Source organism: Saccostrea cucullata, unplaced genomic scaffold (genome assembly GCF_032062105.1).
Source record: "Saccostrea cucullata isolate Sc308-1 unplaced genomic scaffold, CSIRO_AGI_Scuc_v1 ctg904, whole genome shotgun sequence".
Taxonomy (NCBI): domain Eukaryota; kingdom Metazoa; phylum Mollusca; class Bivalvia; order Ostreida; family Ostreidae; genus Saccostrea; species Saccostrea cuccullata.
Genome location: NW_026920060.1, coordinates 82556 through 96747, shown reverse-complemented (window position 1 = coordinate 96747; position 14192 = coordinate 82556). Strand labels below are relative to the sequence as shown.

Sequence of the window (14192 nt, the reverse complement as noted above, 5' to 3'; positions counted from 1 at the left end):
CCTCAAAATGGCACGTTTCAAGGTTGATTTTCCTTTCGAAAACAGTGTCCACAGCCGTCGCCCACGTTAATTTTTTGATATTTTGTGTAAAATTCAATAAAAAAATCACATATCTCAAGATCTTTGTGGGCGATGGCTGTGGACAATGTTATCTGAAAGAAAATTCCACTGAAAATTGGTGTCTTCTGCAACTTTTAAGAAAATACGGGAAAATGCACATGTTTATGACGTCATAATTAGCATTTAAAAACACATGTGAGAAAAATGACTTGCATGATTTTTTTGCATTGAATTTCAATTATTTAAAAAGCATGAGTTTTCAACTTTTACACCAGTTTCATTTTTTAGAAGATCACAGGGCAAAACTTGTATGGAAACGATACCTTCTTCTTTCCCCGTCAAACACATCTATATGTCGTTACATGCAAGCAGATTGTACTTTTTCTCACGTTTAAAGAATGGTCCTATTCGGTATAGTGTATTTTTATACACAAGGCGAATAGGGCCATTCTTTAAACGTGAGAAAAAGTACAATCTACTTGCACATAACGACATATGGATGTGTTTGACGGGGAAATTTTATATTTTCGAGGTATTATACACTCTTACATTTTTTTATTGAAAAAAGGGGGGGGGGGGGGTATAATCCATACTTCAGGTGCCTGTGGAAAAACTGTGCATTTTAAAGATTTAAACGCTTAAGAGACTGTGCATTCAAACAAACACTGATTTTTTTCTTTATTATTTTCGTGCATTTTTTTAAGGTCTGACATTTCTAAAACACGAGACCCACTACGCGTTAAAGGATAATGTCACTTTTTACAGAAGACATAATTCTGTAATATTTATAATGCATGAACAGCCAGAGGTCCCTTTAATTTACTTTTACAATAAATAGAAGACATCAAAACATTTTCATGATCGAAATATTTACATCAGAGTCAATGTAAATGGCACATGCACATGAAATAGAAGTATGGTTTTTACCATGTTCGTAACCGTAAACATGTAAAAATTAATCATATGATACCTCTAAAAAATGCTTAATTGGAACTTAAATTTAATTAAATTTTTATAATCTCTGATTTAAGAAAAGAAAAACTTTTTTTCGGGTAATGTTGCTCAAAAACTTGTTTTCAATTCTGTAATGACACGTGTCGTTTATCAATATAAATCTAAAGTTGAAATTGATAAATTTATAAAATCAATCATGTAAACACGTTCGACTTCAGATTGAAAATTAGAATCGACACATAGTCTTGTAATCCTGTAGCACATATGACATATGACATTGATCTGCACAAAATGCACAGAATTATTGAAAATGCTATTCAATCACAAATATTACAATTCGTATAAATAAGCAAAGTTTATTAAGATTATTTTGAAATAAAATAAAAATACAGTAAAAATTAACAAGTTATATTTATCGTATTATATCCACATGTAGTAATTTTACTGAAATACGTTCTGAACAGGAGCAACAGAGCATTTTCTGTTATATCCACTACACTGTAAGGAACCATCCCTGCATGGAGTTAAACAGGAGAAACAAAATTTAAACTTGCATTTAATGCATGTCATCTCTTTACACATACTCTCATGTTCAATCAAAGTGCGACAACTTGGACACATTCGTTTAGAGGGAACATCTTCAATATGCGAATAATCCAACTTTTTCCGTGGAGCCTCATTCAATATTCTTTGAAATGCTTCAAGTTCTGAATTTGCGCACTTGTGATTTGGGAACCAAAGTGATTTACAGTCCCAGCAGAATTCATAATTTATACCTTTCGATTTGCTGCAAAATATACAATGGACATGCTTGTTGTTCTCCGCCAACCTCTGACAATAATTCCCGCAATCTGGACAGTTTGAAGTAACGTCGTCTTCTTTGTTTAAGGCATTCATAGAAATTCGATATTCAAAGAAAATACGTTCATCTTCCGTCATATCTGCCTTTCTCACGATTTCCTGCATCCTCCATTCTGATCTGCACCCCTCGGTAGGACAACGTATTGCGTCTACAACATTCGTCATCAGCTCCGATCTCATGAACCCAAACAGACTATCAGCAGCTGAAAAATATATATATTCAATAGATAATGCTAAAAAATTATATATCATTAAAACGATATGTTCAAATTAGAATACAAAATTTAGAAAACAAGTACATGGTTCAAATAAAAAAAGTGATTTCCATATATTAGTATGTACGTTGTTGTACCAAAGTAATTAAACAAAAAAAGTATCAACTAAACCCTACTCAATTGGTACTATGTTTTCATTTGGAATAAATGTACATGTATTATATTGACAACGGATAAGATTTTTGAAATGTATAAAGAGCTGCCTTACAAATAGCGTGTCCACAGGACATTTTCAGACGCGGTTCGTCCTCAGAATCATCCAGTGTAAGCATGTCCGGTTCATCAGTATTCAGGTATGACGGGAATTGCCTGTTATCATTACCAAACATGACCTGAAGGGGGGATGGTAGTCCGGATATTGGACGCTCATTTTCGTAAATGATTCCCTCCTCGAAATCTACGACACTAATGGAATAACGAGATACTCCGTACGCAGATTCTATTTGTCTTTTAACATCGAGAATTGTCATGCAACCCTGCAATTTTATAAATGAGAAAAAAATAAAGTTAGGGTATAATTCAATTTAATTTATAAAACTAATCATAGACAAATTAAATAATTTAATTTCAAATTAATAATTAGCATATACACTGTATTACCGGTGGTAGATAGGATGGATTTTTTTCTGATAATCTCTTATACTGCATCATAATTCCTGTTCAAGGTATTTGCAGTGCGGTGTACAGGAAAACCAAAATGAAAGTAGAATATTCAGAAATGAAAAACATTTACTCGGATTTAAATATAGCAGCTTTATAGATTTTCGGAAAATATAGACTTTGATCTTGGTTTTAAATAGAGTTTCTTGAAAATAGCATTTTCGGAAAATGGTTAAATTATATGGTAGCAGCTTCGGTCGATATCTGTGTCAAGAGTTTTTAAAATCCAAATAACGTTAGTATATCGAACATAGATAAAATGAGAGATTATAATATAGGTATTTAAATGAAAACCTTGGCCCCTGGCAAAATTTTATGATACTGTAATATAATTTATGCAAGGATTGGACGGTTAATTTTAATTCAATTTCTTTGAGTTTTAAAAAGCAACGTCAAAGTCACTTAAGTGAAAGTTGGGTTGTCATTGCTTAACGAATATGAGTTTGAAAACATGGTTAACATGCATTTCATCAATACATTTGGGAAAAAAAATTCACTGCAGAACTGTAGCCTGATGGTTTTATATTTTAGTCTTTAAGGTTTTTATGTTTTAAGGTTTTTTAGTCTTTAAGGTTTTAATGTTTTAGACTGATTTTCCGTTTAACTAAAAAGCCCGAGAAGTTGCGATTGTATCTATTCACAGAAATCAAATCGAAAGCGAAAATACTTTTAAACTTCTGCAGGTAAATAAATAACATTTAAATTGCTTTAATTTCGATTGGAACACAGAGGTATGGAGTTCAAGAGATTGTCGTCTGACCATGCTCGTACTTTTCACACGGTATAGATAAAATGAGAGATTATAATATAGGTATTTAAATGAAAACCTTGGCCCCTGGCAAAATTTTATGATACTGTAATATAATTTATGCAAGGATTGGACGGTTAATTTTAATTCAATTTCTTTGAGTTTTAAAAAGCAACGTCAAAGTCACTTAAGTGAAAGTTGGGTTGTCATTGCTTAACGAATATGAGTTTGAAAACATGGTTAACATGCATTTCATCAATACATTTGGGAAAAAAAATTCACTGCAGAACTGTAGCCTGATGGTTTTATATTTTAGTCTTTAAGGTTTTTATGTTTTAAGGTTTTTTAGTCTTTAAGGTTTTAATGTTTTAGACTGATTTTCCGTTTAACTAAAAAGCCCGAGAAGTTGCGATTGTATCTATTCACAGAAATCAAATCGAAAGCGAAAATACTTTTAAACTTCTGCAGGTAAATAAATAACATTTAAATTGCTTTAATTTCGATTGGAACACAGAGGTATGGAGTTCAAGAGATTGTCGTCTGACCATGCTCGTACTTTTCACACGGTATTTGTTTTTGTTTTACTAAACTGTTGGTTCTTTGTCAAGATTTTTTTTCTCTGAGAGATCAACATTTTATGTACAATTGTATTTATAACCTACATGTATACATGAGAAACACGATTAGGATTTTTAAAATTAACATGAGTTGTTCCTTTATAGGCATGTACAACAGTTGGCGAAAATAAAGGTCCTATAGCGTCCTTATGTGGTGTTCCTCGACAGTGTGTGGATGTTGTTGATTTTGAGGAGGGGCTTATATACGAGGATAGTAGAAGAATTTCGAACCTTACCCTGCCATTTCAAGTGATGATCGGGGCTACCGAGAGACGTGTTCCATTTTACCTTGTGACCAGTAATGTAGACATGATAGAGCAGGACCCATATGACGAGGAACCGAGGCTTAAAATGTCATGTGGCCACGCTATTAGTATTTATTATTTTTAACTATAATACATACACGTATGTCAATCTCTGTCACAGAAATGATATTTGAGGGGTTCCATTTATTTGCGTTGATTCATTTTCGAACTTTATGTATTTGTATGCCACTTAAATCAGAATAGAGTCAAAGTACGAGAACTAGAATATTTAAGTGGGAGTCAGCAAGATTCCACGTTCTTCAGGCCAGGACTTTTTTCGAAGCGAAGGGGAGGGAATATAGTCCTAGACAAGAGACATGGATCTGGCTAATTTTTTTTCAATGATATACAATATACCTTTTAAATGTTTTATCATACGGATACAGAAATAAAGTTTAGATACGGATTACCTGGGATAAGCTCTACTACTATTAAAATGATTTCGTCCTAGATACGTTGAAGAAATTCCAAGTAGCATCTAAAAGTGCTTTAGTTTGTTTCGGGTATTTTTCTGCTTTCACACATAATTTTTAGAAGTTCAAGTTCAATGACGTTCCCATTCTTAATATTTGGCTTTCTTTTGATCGTTGATTATTTATGAATGCGTATGAACCTGTAATAACTTTCAAATTGTAATTTAAAAATTCACCCGTGGCGTTTAACAAGTATTTTTTCGAAAGATAAAATATCTTACGTCTTTTTGCTCTACAACTGTAAATATTTTTGATTAAAAAATGTGTATAATGTAATTGTGCAGAAATTTGGCATGATTAGTAAACACATGTTCTCAATATAATATAGTTGTGTATTTTTTTAAGGAATAATGTACATAAATATACATATACTTAAGCTAGAGCTTAACCGAGGATTTTTGTGTTTTATTATTGTTTTTTTTTTAAATATTGTTTTCTGATTACTGAGACATTTTTTTTAAATTTTGAATACATATACTTATATTCATTTTTTTCTATTGCAGAACCAGATAACTTATTTGGACACATGAAATATACTCTAGTGAATAAAGTTAGAAGTTCCGTTTGTTGCCTTACTCCAGGATGCAAACAATGGGACTTTGGTGAAATAGTTCTAAAAGCTGATTTGACAGACGACGAGAGGATTTTCTTCGAATATAAAATATCATTGAATGCCATACTTCAAAACAATAGCGACACGTCTGAATGCCCAAACTGTGGTCAGTTTTGTCAACGACAACAAAACACAAAAGCTGTTCATTGTAACTGCTGTGCATTAAAGGGATTTGATAAACAGTTTGATTTCTGTTGGGACTGTAAATCTCCATGGATACCAAATCATGTATGTGGAAATCGAGACCTAGAAGCTATACAAAAAATCCTAAATGACGCCCCAAAGAAAACTTTAGATTATTCAAAAATTGAGAATGTACCTTCAAAAAGACTTTGTCCAAGCTGCAAAACTTTAATTGAACACGAAAGACTTTGCAAGCAGATGACTTGTCCAGGTTGTAAAATTGATTTCTGTTTTGCTTGTTTAACAGTTTGTACAAATGGTAATCTTAGATGTTCAGGATATAGTCAGCAATGTAATGTAGCTCCAGTACAAAATGTATTCTTTTGAACACCAGACCACTTTGTCATAAAAATACTTACAGTCATGTATTTGTATATATTGGTCACCATGTCATAAAAACATGTAAAGGATTTTTAATATAATTATTGCAATTTATCTATCTGAATTCAAATAAACGTAAAGACTCATTACTCATTGTCAACAGAATAGACAGCTATATTTTGGCATAACAAATCTATGATTGTGTCAATGAATTAGTCTTCAAAAGCACGTTGATCATTACAGTGATATATTCAACCCAAAAATCCAATTTCCCCAGGCCTTAATTATAGGTGCCTGTTCCCTATCTGTCCTTATCAAGTTGAGGACAGGACCATCTTTATAAAATAAAGTATATAGAGATAGCGAACAGTATTCAAGCTAAAGGGTCCATTAAACAATTCAAAATTGGAGTAGAGCACGGACCTCCAAAAAATCAGAGATGGGATCGGACGCGTTGGAGGAGTGAGCATCCACTGCCGACCGGTCACACCCGCCGTGTGCTCCTGGTCATTATCAGGAAATAATTGCAAGCAAACAGTCAGTTTTGAACTGACAGGGAGAAAATTTATCCCTTTTTTTGTTCTCGCTCTATTTAAATGATTTAGAATCATTCCTCAACATGAATGATGAACATTTGGAGAAAATATCTGAAATGATTGAGAATGAACTTCATGTGTATATTAAGCTTTTTGCTCTGCTGTATGCTGATGACACTGTCTTATTTGCTGAAAATCCTGAGTCATTACAAAATATGTTGAATTGTTTTCATGAATATTGTATAAAATGGCGGTTAAAAGTAAATGTTGACAAAACAAAAATAATGAGTTTTAGAAGAGGTCGAATAAAACAAGATTTATATTTTTATGATGGTTTAAATCTAGAGATTGATGATAGTTATAAGTACTTGGGAATATATTTTCAAAATCAGGTTATTTTAATCAAAATATAAAAGAACAATACAATAAATCTGTAAAAGCTTTGTTTGGAGTGATATCAAAATGTAAACAACATAATCTTTCTATGGATTGTCAGATAGATTTGTTTGATAGAATTGTACAACCAGTTTTGTTATATGGATGTGAAATATGGGGATTTACAAAAAATACTTTAATTGAACAACTTCACTTAAGATATTGTAAATATATACATGTACTAGGTTTGAACACTAAAACGCCAAACTACATGGTGTATGGGGAACTTGGCAGATTCCCACTTATCATTAATATTAAGGTGAGAATGATTTCTTTTTGGGCAAAACTACATTTTTCTCAAACGATGGATAAATTTGCTACAAAAATGTATGTTCTAGCTTCAAGGCATAATTTGCCTTGGGTTAACTATGTTAAAAATATTTTAGATGATTGTGGATTATCTTATTTATGGACAACACAACAAATGTACAATGTAGCATGGGTAAAAAATGAAGTAAAAAGAATGCTTGTTGACCAAAATATCAAAAAAAACTGGCAAAGTAATGTTTTTAACTCATCAAAAGGTTTAAATTATCGTATTTATAAAGAAATACTAGAACCAGAAAGATATCTCATTCATCTACCTAGAAAATTTTCAATTTTGTTATGTAAATTTAGATGTAGCAACTTTAAACTCCCTATTGAAACTGGGAGATGGTATGGTATTCCAAGAGAACAAAGAATTTGTACTTTATGTGATTTTCATAAGATTGGTGATGAATTCCATTATGTTTTTGAATGCACACAAAAAGAAATTAAAGAGGCTAGGTTAAAATATATTTCAAACTCTTTCACATGTAGACCAAATATAGAGAAATTTAAGCAACTTTTTACAACAACAAACTGTTCAACATTGAAAAAATTATGTAAATTTTTATTGATTGTCAAACAAATTATAGATGAAAATAATTGACATGAACTTGAACGTGATACTTTGTACTGTTTATAATGCATGTATTATATTTTTTTGTATGTGTTTGTACCTTTTCCTACCTCCTCTCTACAATGTATGTTTGTACATTTAAGAGAATAAATCATTGTCATTATCATTGTCATTGAACGTAATTTACTTTTTTTGACAGAGAAAGTTGATAAGCATGTGTAGATAGCTAATTCCTCCTAGTATGACGTTATAATTTTATTAATCGTCTACCTGAAACATTACTAAAAAGAAATAATTTATTACCCTTGGTACCTTGCTTTAGATTAAAGAGTACGATTGATAATGATTTATGTAAAAATTATTTAAACTAAAATAAGAAAGAATTGTTTCCAATGAAGGACATTTATATTCCAAAAAGGCACAGTTCACAACAATTATATGAAGATGTTTTTAGAAAGGTACCTCTTAAAGACATTATGCCACTAAGAGTTTTCTGTTAATTCAGAGAACCCTAACCAAAGAACACCAGTTGGAAAATCCTCAGAAATCCAGTTTAACAATGTTTCTTATTTATTAAATCAGATTGTATGATTCCTTTCCTATTCAAAGTTTTACAGAAGTTTTGTCTTTAAACTTTGACAAAGACACCAACTTTCCTTCATGACATCATAAATCATTTAACAAAAGTATTTGGCACATTTTTTACAAACAATTTAGAAAAAATAAGGATTTTATTTATCAAACATTACACCCGTATTTATCAAGGGCAGAAAAAAAATCTATAATACTGCATTTATTATAACATCTTTATATATTTTCCAATTTATAGGACTTTGCAAACGGTATCTTGCCAAAAAAGAAAAAATATATATACATGTAATAAAAGAAGTGATAAGGAATCAGTACAGAAAAAAAAGAACATCACTTGAGAATTTTAATAACAAAACTAAGTATGAAAAAAAAATAGAACACAAACACACATACTCACAAGTTGTTAGATGATTATAATAAGAATTAAATGCAAAACAAAGCACAAAAATTGAATCCGGTGAAGAGAACACAGTATGCTTTTTACTACTCAGAAACATAAATTTGATGAAAGGTTTTCAACAACACATCCTAGAGGATAAGAACAAAAATTCCTATATTGCATGTTTAAAAAACATCCAACCCTGATTGAAATATCGACACGACAGAGCAATAATAAAATCAGATTAATGTTGTAAATTATAATGAATGGTGGAATTAAAAAATGATTTTCCTAATATATTTCGTATTTTGTTAATAGGATCATGGTAAATGCAAAAGTGTATATTCTTTAAATTAAGTCATATTTAATCTGAGGTCTCAAACCGTTCATAGAACAGCAGATATGCATCACTGTCCAAAACATTTTTTAGATCCGAATCCACAACATATGAGTCGTCGCATTTATTCCATATCTGATCTTCTTTTCGCTTTACAAAACAAAAGTAATGTCCACCACGTTCACTTCCCCTGTGGACTACAACGCCGTACAATCTGTACATCTTCAAAGAACTTGCAACGCTTTTCTACATTAGAAAAAATAGGTTACAAAGTACATCTAAAAAGACTAAATAGGAAGGCATTTATAAAGTTGGTAGATTTTTTAATATTTTTGTATATTACGTGATACATGTATGATAAAAGAATTTGGTTCAGATATTTTATTAATAAATTCAAATATATATATTATGTAATTAGAATTGCAAATTTCAACTACATCGTGATTAAGGCGCGTATGTTAGATTTAGACTGTAAAAAAGGTAGGAATACGCTTAATGTTTCTGCAGATAGAAGACACTTACATGATCTCTAACACATGACGCTGATAAAATTTAATTTAATTTTTCAAATTTAGTTTTGTTGCATAAATTCAAACGTCAAATTATTATGTTATATATTGCTTCGTTGAAGAGAATTCAACTAGTTATCTTTGAAAATAAAGACGACAGTGAGCTAAGTCAAGCAGCAATGACTTCCACTCGGCAAACCCCGAATACAGACTCTGAAAAAATTGAAGGAACCAGAAAATATTAACAGGAATGAGTCATTTATTTCTAAGTAAATAAAGCCAGGTTTTGAGTGGTAGTCCATGGGTGGTAGAGACATGGAATCAGGTTATGGACAGTCCTTGACACAGATTATACCTTTTCTAGAATTCTTTTATTTAATTTACAAGTTGCTGTCCTTTAAAAAAGAACTGCAATACGTGGACCATATGCTGTTTTTTTTCTCACAACTGAAATTCAATTAAGAAAATTTCTAGGAATAGGGAATATTCATGTAGGTTTGTTCACCTTTTCAACAATGATCTGCCTACTTTTAACTGATTGTAGTCTCAAAGCAAAATTATGAAATTTTATCTACGATTAGCGACCTTTAGTTTTGTCAGTTTAAAAAATCGGGTATTTTTGCTACGTATTACTCAGAATGACTTGGACCTCAGGGACCACACAATGAAACTGCTTACTCTTTTTAACTCTTTAGTAGTAAGCCCCTTGAAATCGCCCCAGAATCGACATTTTGTAAAAGCTTTCTCAAATCTCCTCTTCTTGGCAGAAGAAGCTACCTATAATGGTATTTTATTGAAAAGTTTAACGATTGTTAAACCAATCAAACGAGAAAATTAGAATTATCTTAAGAAAATTAAACTTGATGATAAAAATGGCAAATCATTGATACATACTATAAGCTATTAATTATAAACAGTTGATATTTATATTAATGTATAATGCGAACCGAGTTTTTAGAACACAGAATGAAACAAGAAATATATATTCTTATTATTTCAGCAAAATTATTCTGATATGATTAACAATTTACCTCCTCAACCTTACAGATCTGTAAAATAAGAATCTTGGGAAATGTTTCAATTTCCATTTCTTTTGAAACGTCGCAGGAATCTGTATAAAGTAATATAATTTGGTACATTTATTTAGAAAAAAAAAAAACACTTACATCCTTGAAAAGAAAGAATAAAATGAAAATTCAACTAATATACAATTAATTCCAATTTAATTCAATTTACTGTAATTTCAATAAGTTATGAAACTTGACTACTCATTGATATTTTTTTATTAGTGGGTCAGCCACGTGAAAAAATCATGTGAAGACTAAAACCTTCTGTTCGAATTTAAATTATTCAAATAACTGTTTGTCTGAGATTCTGATAAAACTACTCAAGGTGGTTATCAGCTTGAAAGGAGGTTATTCATCGGAAATCATCGAATTCATCAGAAAAGGGATTTTGTTTTGAAGTTTGTCTTTCCTGAATAACTACTTGTGATCAGCAAAAGTGAGGGGATTCTTGTATGGAAGAATATGAGATTGGATGCATAGATATTGTCCGACTGATTGACAATCTTTATAATGTGAAATGATAAATGATATAGTTTATAATGATGAATGATGAAAGGTCACAAAAAGACTGTGTATATGGCATAAACTGTACATAACTGCATGTAATGTTGTGCTCCTTTTCTATACATTATGTACAATTGCAAGTTAAATCAAACGCAAATGCTATATGTACTAAATACTTGTTTACATTGTGAATGAAATATGTAGGATAGATATTCATGAGCCCTGTCATTAAGTCACGCCATAATCCATGATAAACGTCATATATTACCTCTCTGCATGTTCATAGAATAGAGACATATCACAAAATTAAATTTTCAATGGTGAAATACAGTAATTTATTTATTGAATAAAAGTGATATCCTGTGTGAAAGGATATCAATTTGATACTTTGTCAAAGATTAACAAAAGTATCAATTCGACGGCAACACTCGCGATTTTCTTTTCTTCACCAAAAGCATTGTAATGAAATACCCCATTTCTTGTTTTAAGATACAGAGAGTAAGTAAACCATCTTTATAGATTCTAACATCACTAAGAGTCCCGGCCAATTATGCTGTAGAAATCCATTTTCATTTCCCAATCGCGAAAGCTATGATGTCTCAACCGATTTACAATGACGCCATAATCCATAACACTGTATAGCGAAAAAGACAGAGGCATGAGAAAAATGGATGAAAATAAAATAAACGTAAAATTCGATTTTTTCAGCTGAATATGGTATCTATTTTACGAATGAAACAGGAGTTTTTAAAATTTTCTCGAGTGCTTGGGGCAATTTTTATATAATCGTTTACTAGATTATATTATTATATTATTCTTACCACATTTTGAGCACGGTAGTTCTACTTGTTCCTCCTTCAAAAGCTGCACAAAGCATGATCCAATTGTAACCTCCTATAAATTGTATAAAACGATTTGAGTGGCAGATATCAACAACAACATCAAATTTAAAATAATGATTTAATCTGCATAAGAATCTGGTTACAACTCAAGAGTTAAATATGTCTCAAAGTCTGAGGAACCATCTGAAAATATTCTTTCAAAAGGTACTTTCCCATTTAGAACATGTCTTAAATTAAAGGATTTTTTACCTCTGTTTTAACTAAAGTAATAAAACGTTTCCAAAGAAAACTTTTGTGAACGCAAACCTTTTTATTTGAATCAACTGACGGAGGTAAACTAAAGAAATTGCTTTCGTTGAAATACTCAATCTGGAAGACAAATATAAGTTTTATTTTTTAAATCAAGTATGGAAGAACACTGGAATGTTGATCAAATGAGTATAAGATTATTTGTTAAACTATAGAAAAAACACTCACATGCTTGCATTTTTTACATGTATATTTATCCCTCAACTGTCCCTTGAATAGATTACTTGGACTAATCAAGTTTCTTTTTTGATCTGCAGTTATATATCAAAAGTTTTATTATAGTGACAATTTATTTCAAAAATATGTTATGGAAATGCATTTCTGAAATGTATGAGCATGCATTACCTTTAGATTTACTGATAGCAGAGTGTGCATCCTCTATTCCATTTAAAACACTTGTAAGAAAAGATAACGTGTCGTCTTGCTGGTATTCCTGAAAACCTTCATGGCTAAAATATTATTTAGAGAAGAATCGTGGATTTAAGGCAAAAAATGTGTATTTCTTTAATAACAAACACTGACGATTGGTTTTGAAATTGATTATATCGTTTAAATGAGAAAAAAAAATCTGTGTTAATTATTTTGATGTTGTGAAACAAAACAAGAGGCCCAGGGGCCACAGCGCTCACCTGAGCACATCGGGCTTGAATTTGCTTCCCCCCCCCTCCAGGCATTCATCATTTGAACAAACTAGAATCTACACTACCTGAGGATGATTCCATGTAAATATCACTAATCATAGCTTTGAAGTACTTGAAAAGAATATTTTAAAAGATTTCCCTATATATCCCTACGTAAACCTTGGGTCGGCCATTTTGGCCCCACCCTAGCCCCGGGGGTCATGATTGAAACAAACTTGAATCTTCACTACTGAGGATGATTCCACATGAGTTTCATCTTTCCTGGCCCAGTGGTTCTTGAGAAGGATTTTTAAAAATATTTCCTATATATTTCTACGTAAAACTTGGATCGGCCATTTTTGGCCCCACCCTTGCCCCGGGGGTCATGATTTGAACAAACTTGAATCTACACTACCTGAGGATGATTCCACATGAGTTTCATCTTTCCTGGCCCAGCGGTTCTGGAGAAGAAGATTTTTAAAGATTTTTCCTATATATTCCTATGTTAAACTTGGGTCGGTCATTTTGGGCCCACCCTAGCCCCGGGGGTCATGATTTAAACAAACTTAAATCTACACTACCTGAGGATGATTCCACATGAGTTTCATCTTTCCTGGCCCAGTGGTTCTGGAGAAGAAGATTTTTAAAGATTTTTCCTATATATTCCTATGTAAAACTTGGGTCGGCCATTTTGGGCCAACCCTTGCCCCGGGGGTCATGATTTGAACAAACTTGAATCTACACTACCTGAGGATGATTCCACATGAGTTTCATCTTTCCTGGCCCAGCGGTTCTGGAGAAGAAGATTTTTTAAAGAATTTTCTTATATATTCCTAATATGTAAAACTAGGGTCGGCCATTTTGGCCCCACCCTTGCCCCGGGGTCATGATTTGAACAAACTTGAATCTACACTACCTGAGGATGATTTCACATGAATTTCATCTTTCCTGGCCCAGTGGTTCTGGAGAAGAAGATTTTTAAAGATTTTTCCTATATATTCCTATGTAAAACTTGGGTCGGCCATTTTGGGCCCACCCTAGCCCTGGGGGTCATGATTTGAACAAACTTGAATCTACACTACCTTAGGATGATTCCACATGAGTTTCATC

At 31.9% G+C, this 14192-nt stretch overlaps 3 protein-coding genes across 17 annotated transcripts in view; 1 reads left to right on the top strand and 2 right to left on the bottom strand.

The window, feature by feature from the left end:
• Nucleotides 1-1436: 1436 nt before the first annotated feature.
• Nucleotides 1437-2872, bottom strand: LOC134242570 (uncharacterized protein DDB_G0292642-like). The gene is made up of 3 exons (XM_062724672.1): nucleotides 2751-2872; nucleotides 2359-2626; nucleotides 1437-2078 (listed from the first exon to the last, which is right to left on the bottom strand). The coding sequence occupies exons 1-3, from the start codon at nucleotides 2799-2801 to the stop codon at nucleotides 1456-1458; spliced, it is 942 nt and encodes a 313-aa protein (XP_062580656.1). The 5' UTR covers nucleotides 2802-2872; the 3' UTR covers nucleotides 1437-1455.
• A 1006-nt stretch (nucleotides 2873-3878) lies between these two features.
• On the top strand, nucleotides 3879-6910 carry LOC134242559 (uncharacterized). Its single transcript, XM_062724661.1, has 3 exons — nucleotides 3879-4124; nucleotides 4281-4548; nucleotides 5457-6910. Exons 1-3 carry the CDS (start codon nucleotides 4077-4079, stop codon nucleotides 6074-6076), a joined length of 936 nt encoding a protein of 311 aa, XP_062580645.1. The 5' UTR covers nucleotides 3879-4076; the 3' UTR covers nucleotides 6077-6910.
• Nucleotides 6911-7887: 977 nt separating this feature from the next.
• LOC134242464 (uncharacterized) overlaps nucleotides 7888-14192 on the bottom strand; it is a 33321-nt gene continuing 27016 nt past the window's right edge. For 14 of the 15 annotated variants that reach the window (XM_062724560.1, XM_062724555.1, XM_062724582.1 and 11 more), the window contains 7 exons: nucleotides 12808-12911; nucleotides 12631-12713; nucleotides 12460-12522; nucleotides 12133-12205; nucleotides 10772-10851; nucleotides 10419-10517; nucleotides 7888-9477 (listed from right to left, as the gene is read on the bottom strand). In XM_062724560.1, the coding sequence (XP_062580544.1) occupies nucleotides 9259-9477; nucleotides 10419-10517; nucleotides 10772-10851; nucleotides 12133-12205; nucleotides 12460-12522; nucleotides 12631-12713; nucleotides 12808-12911 (721 nt within the window). In that variant the 3' untranslated portion in view covers nucleotides 7888-9258. Of the gene's footprint in view, nucleotides 9478-10418; nucleotides 10518-10771; nucleotides 10852-12132; nucleotides 12206-12459; nucleotides 12523-12630; nucleotides 12714-12807; nucleotides 12912-14192 lie in introns of those variants that run through there. The other variant, XR_009986873.1, reaches the window with a different exon arrangement.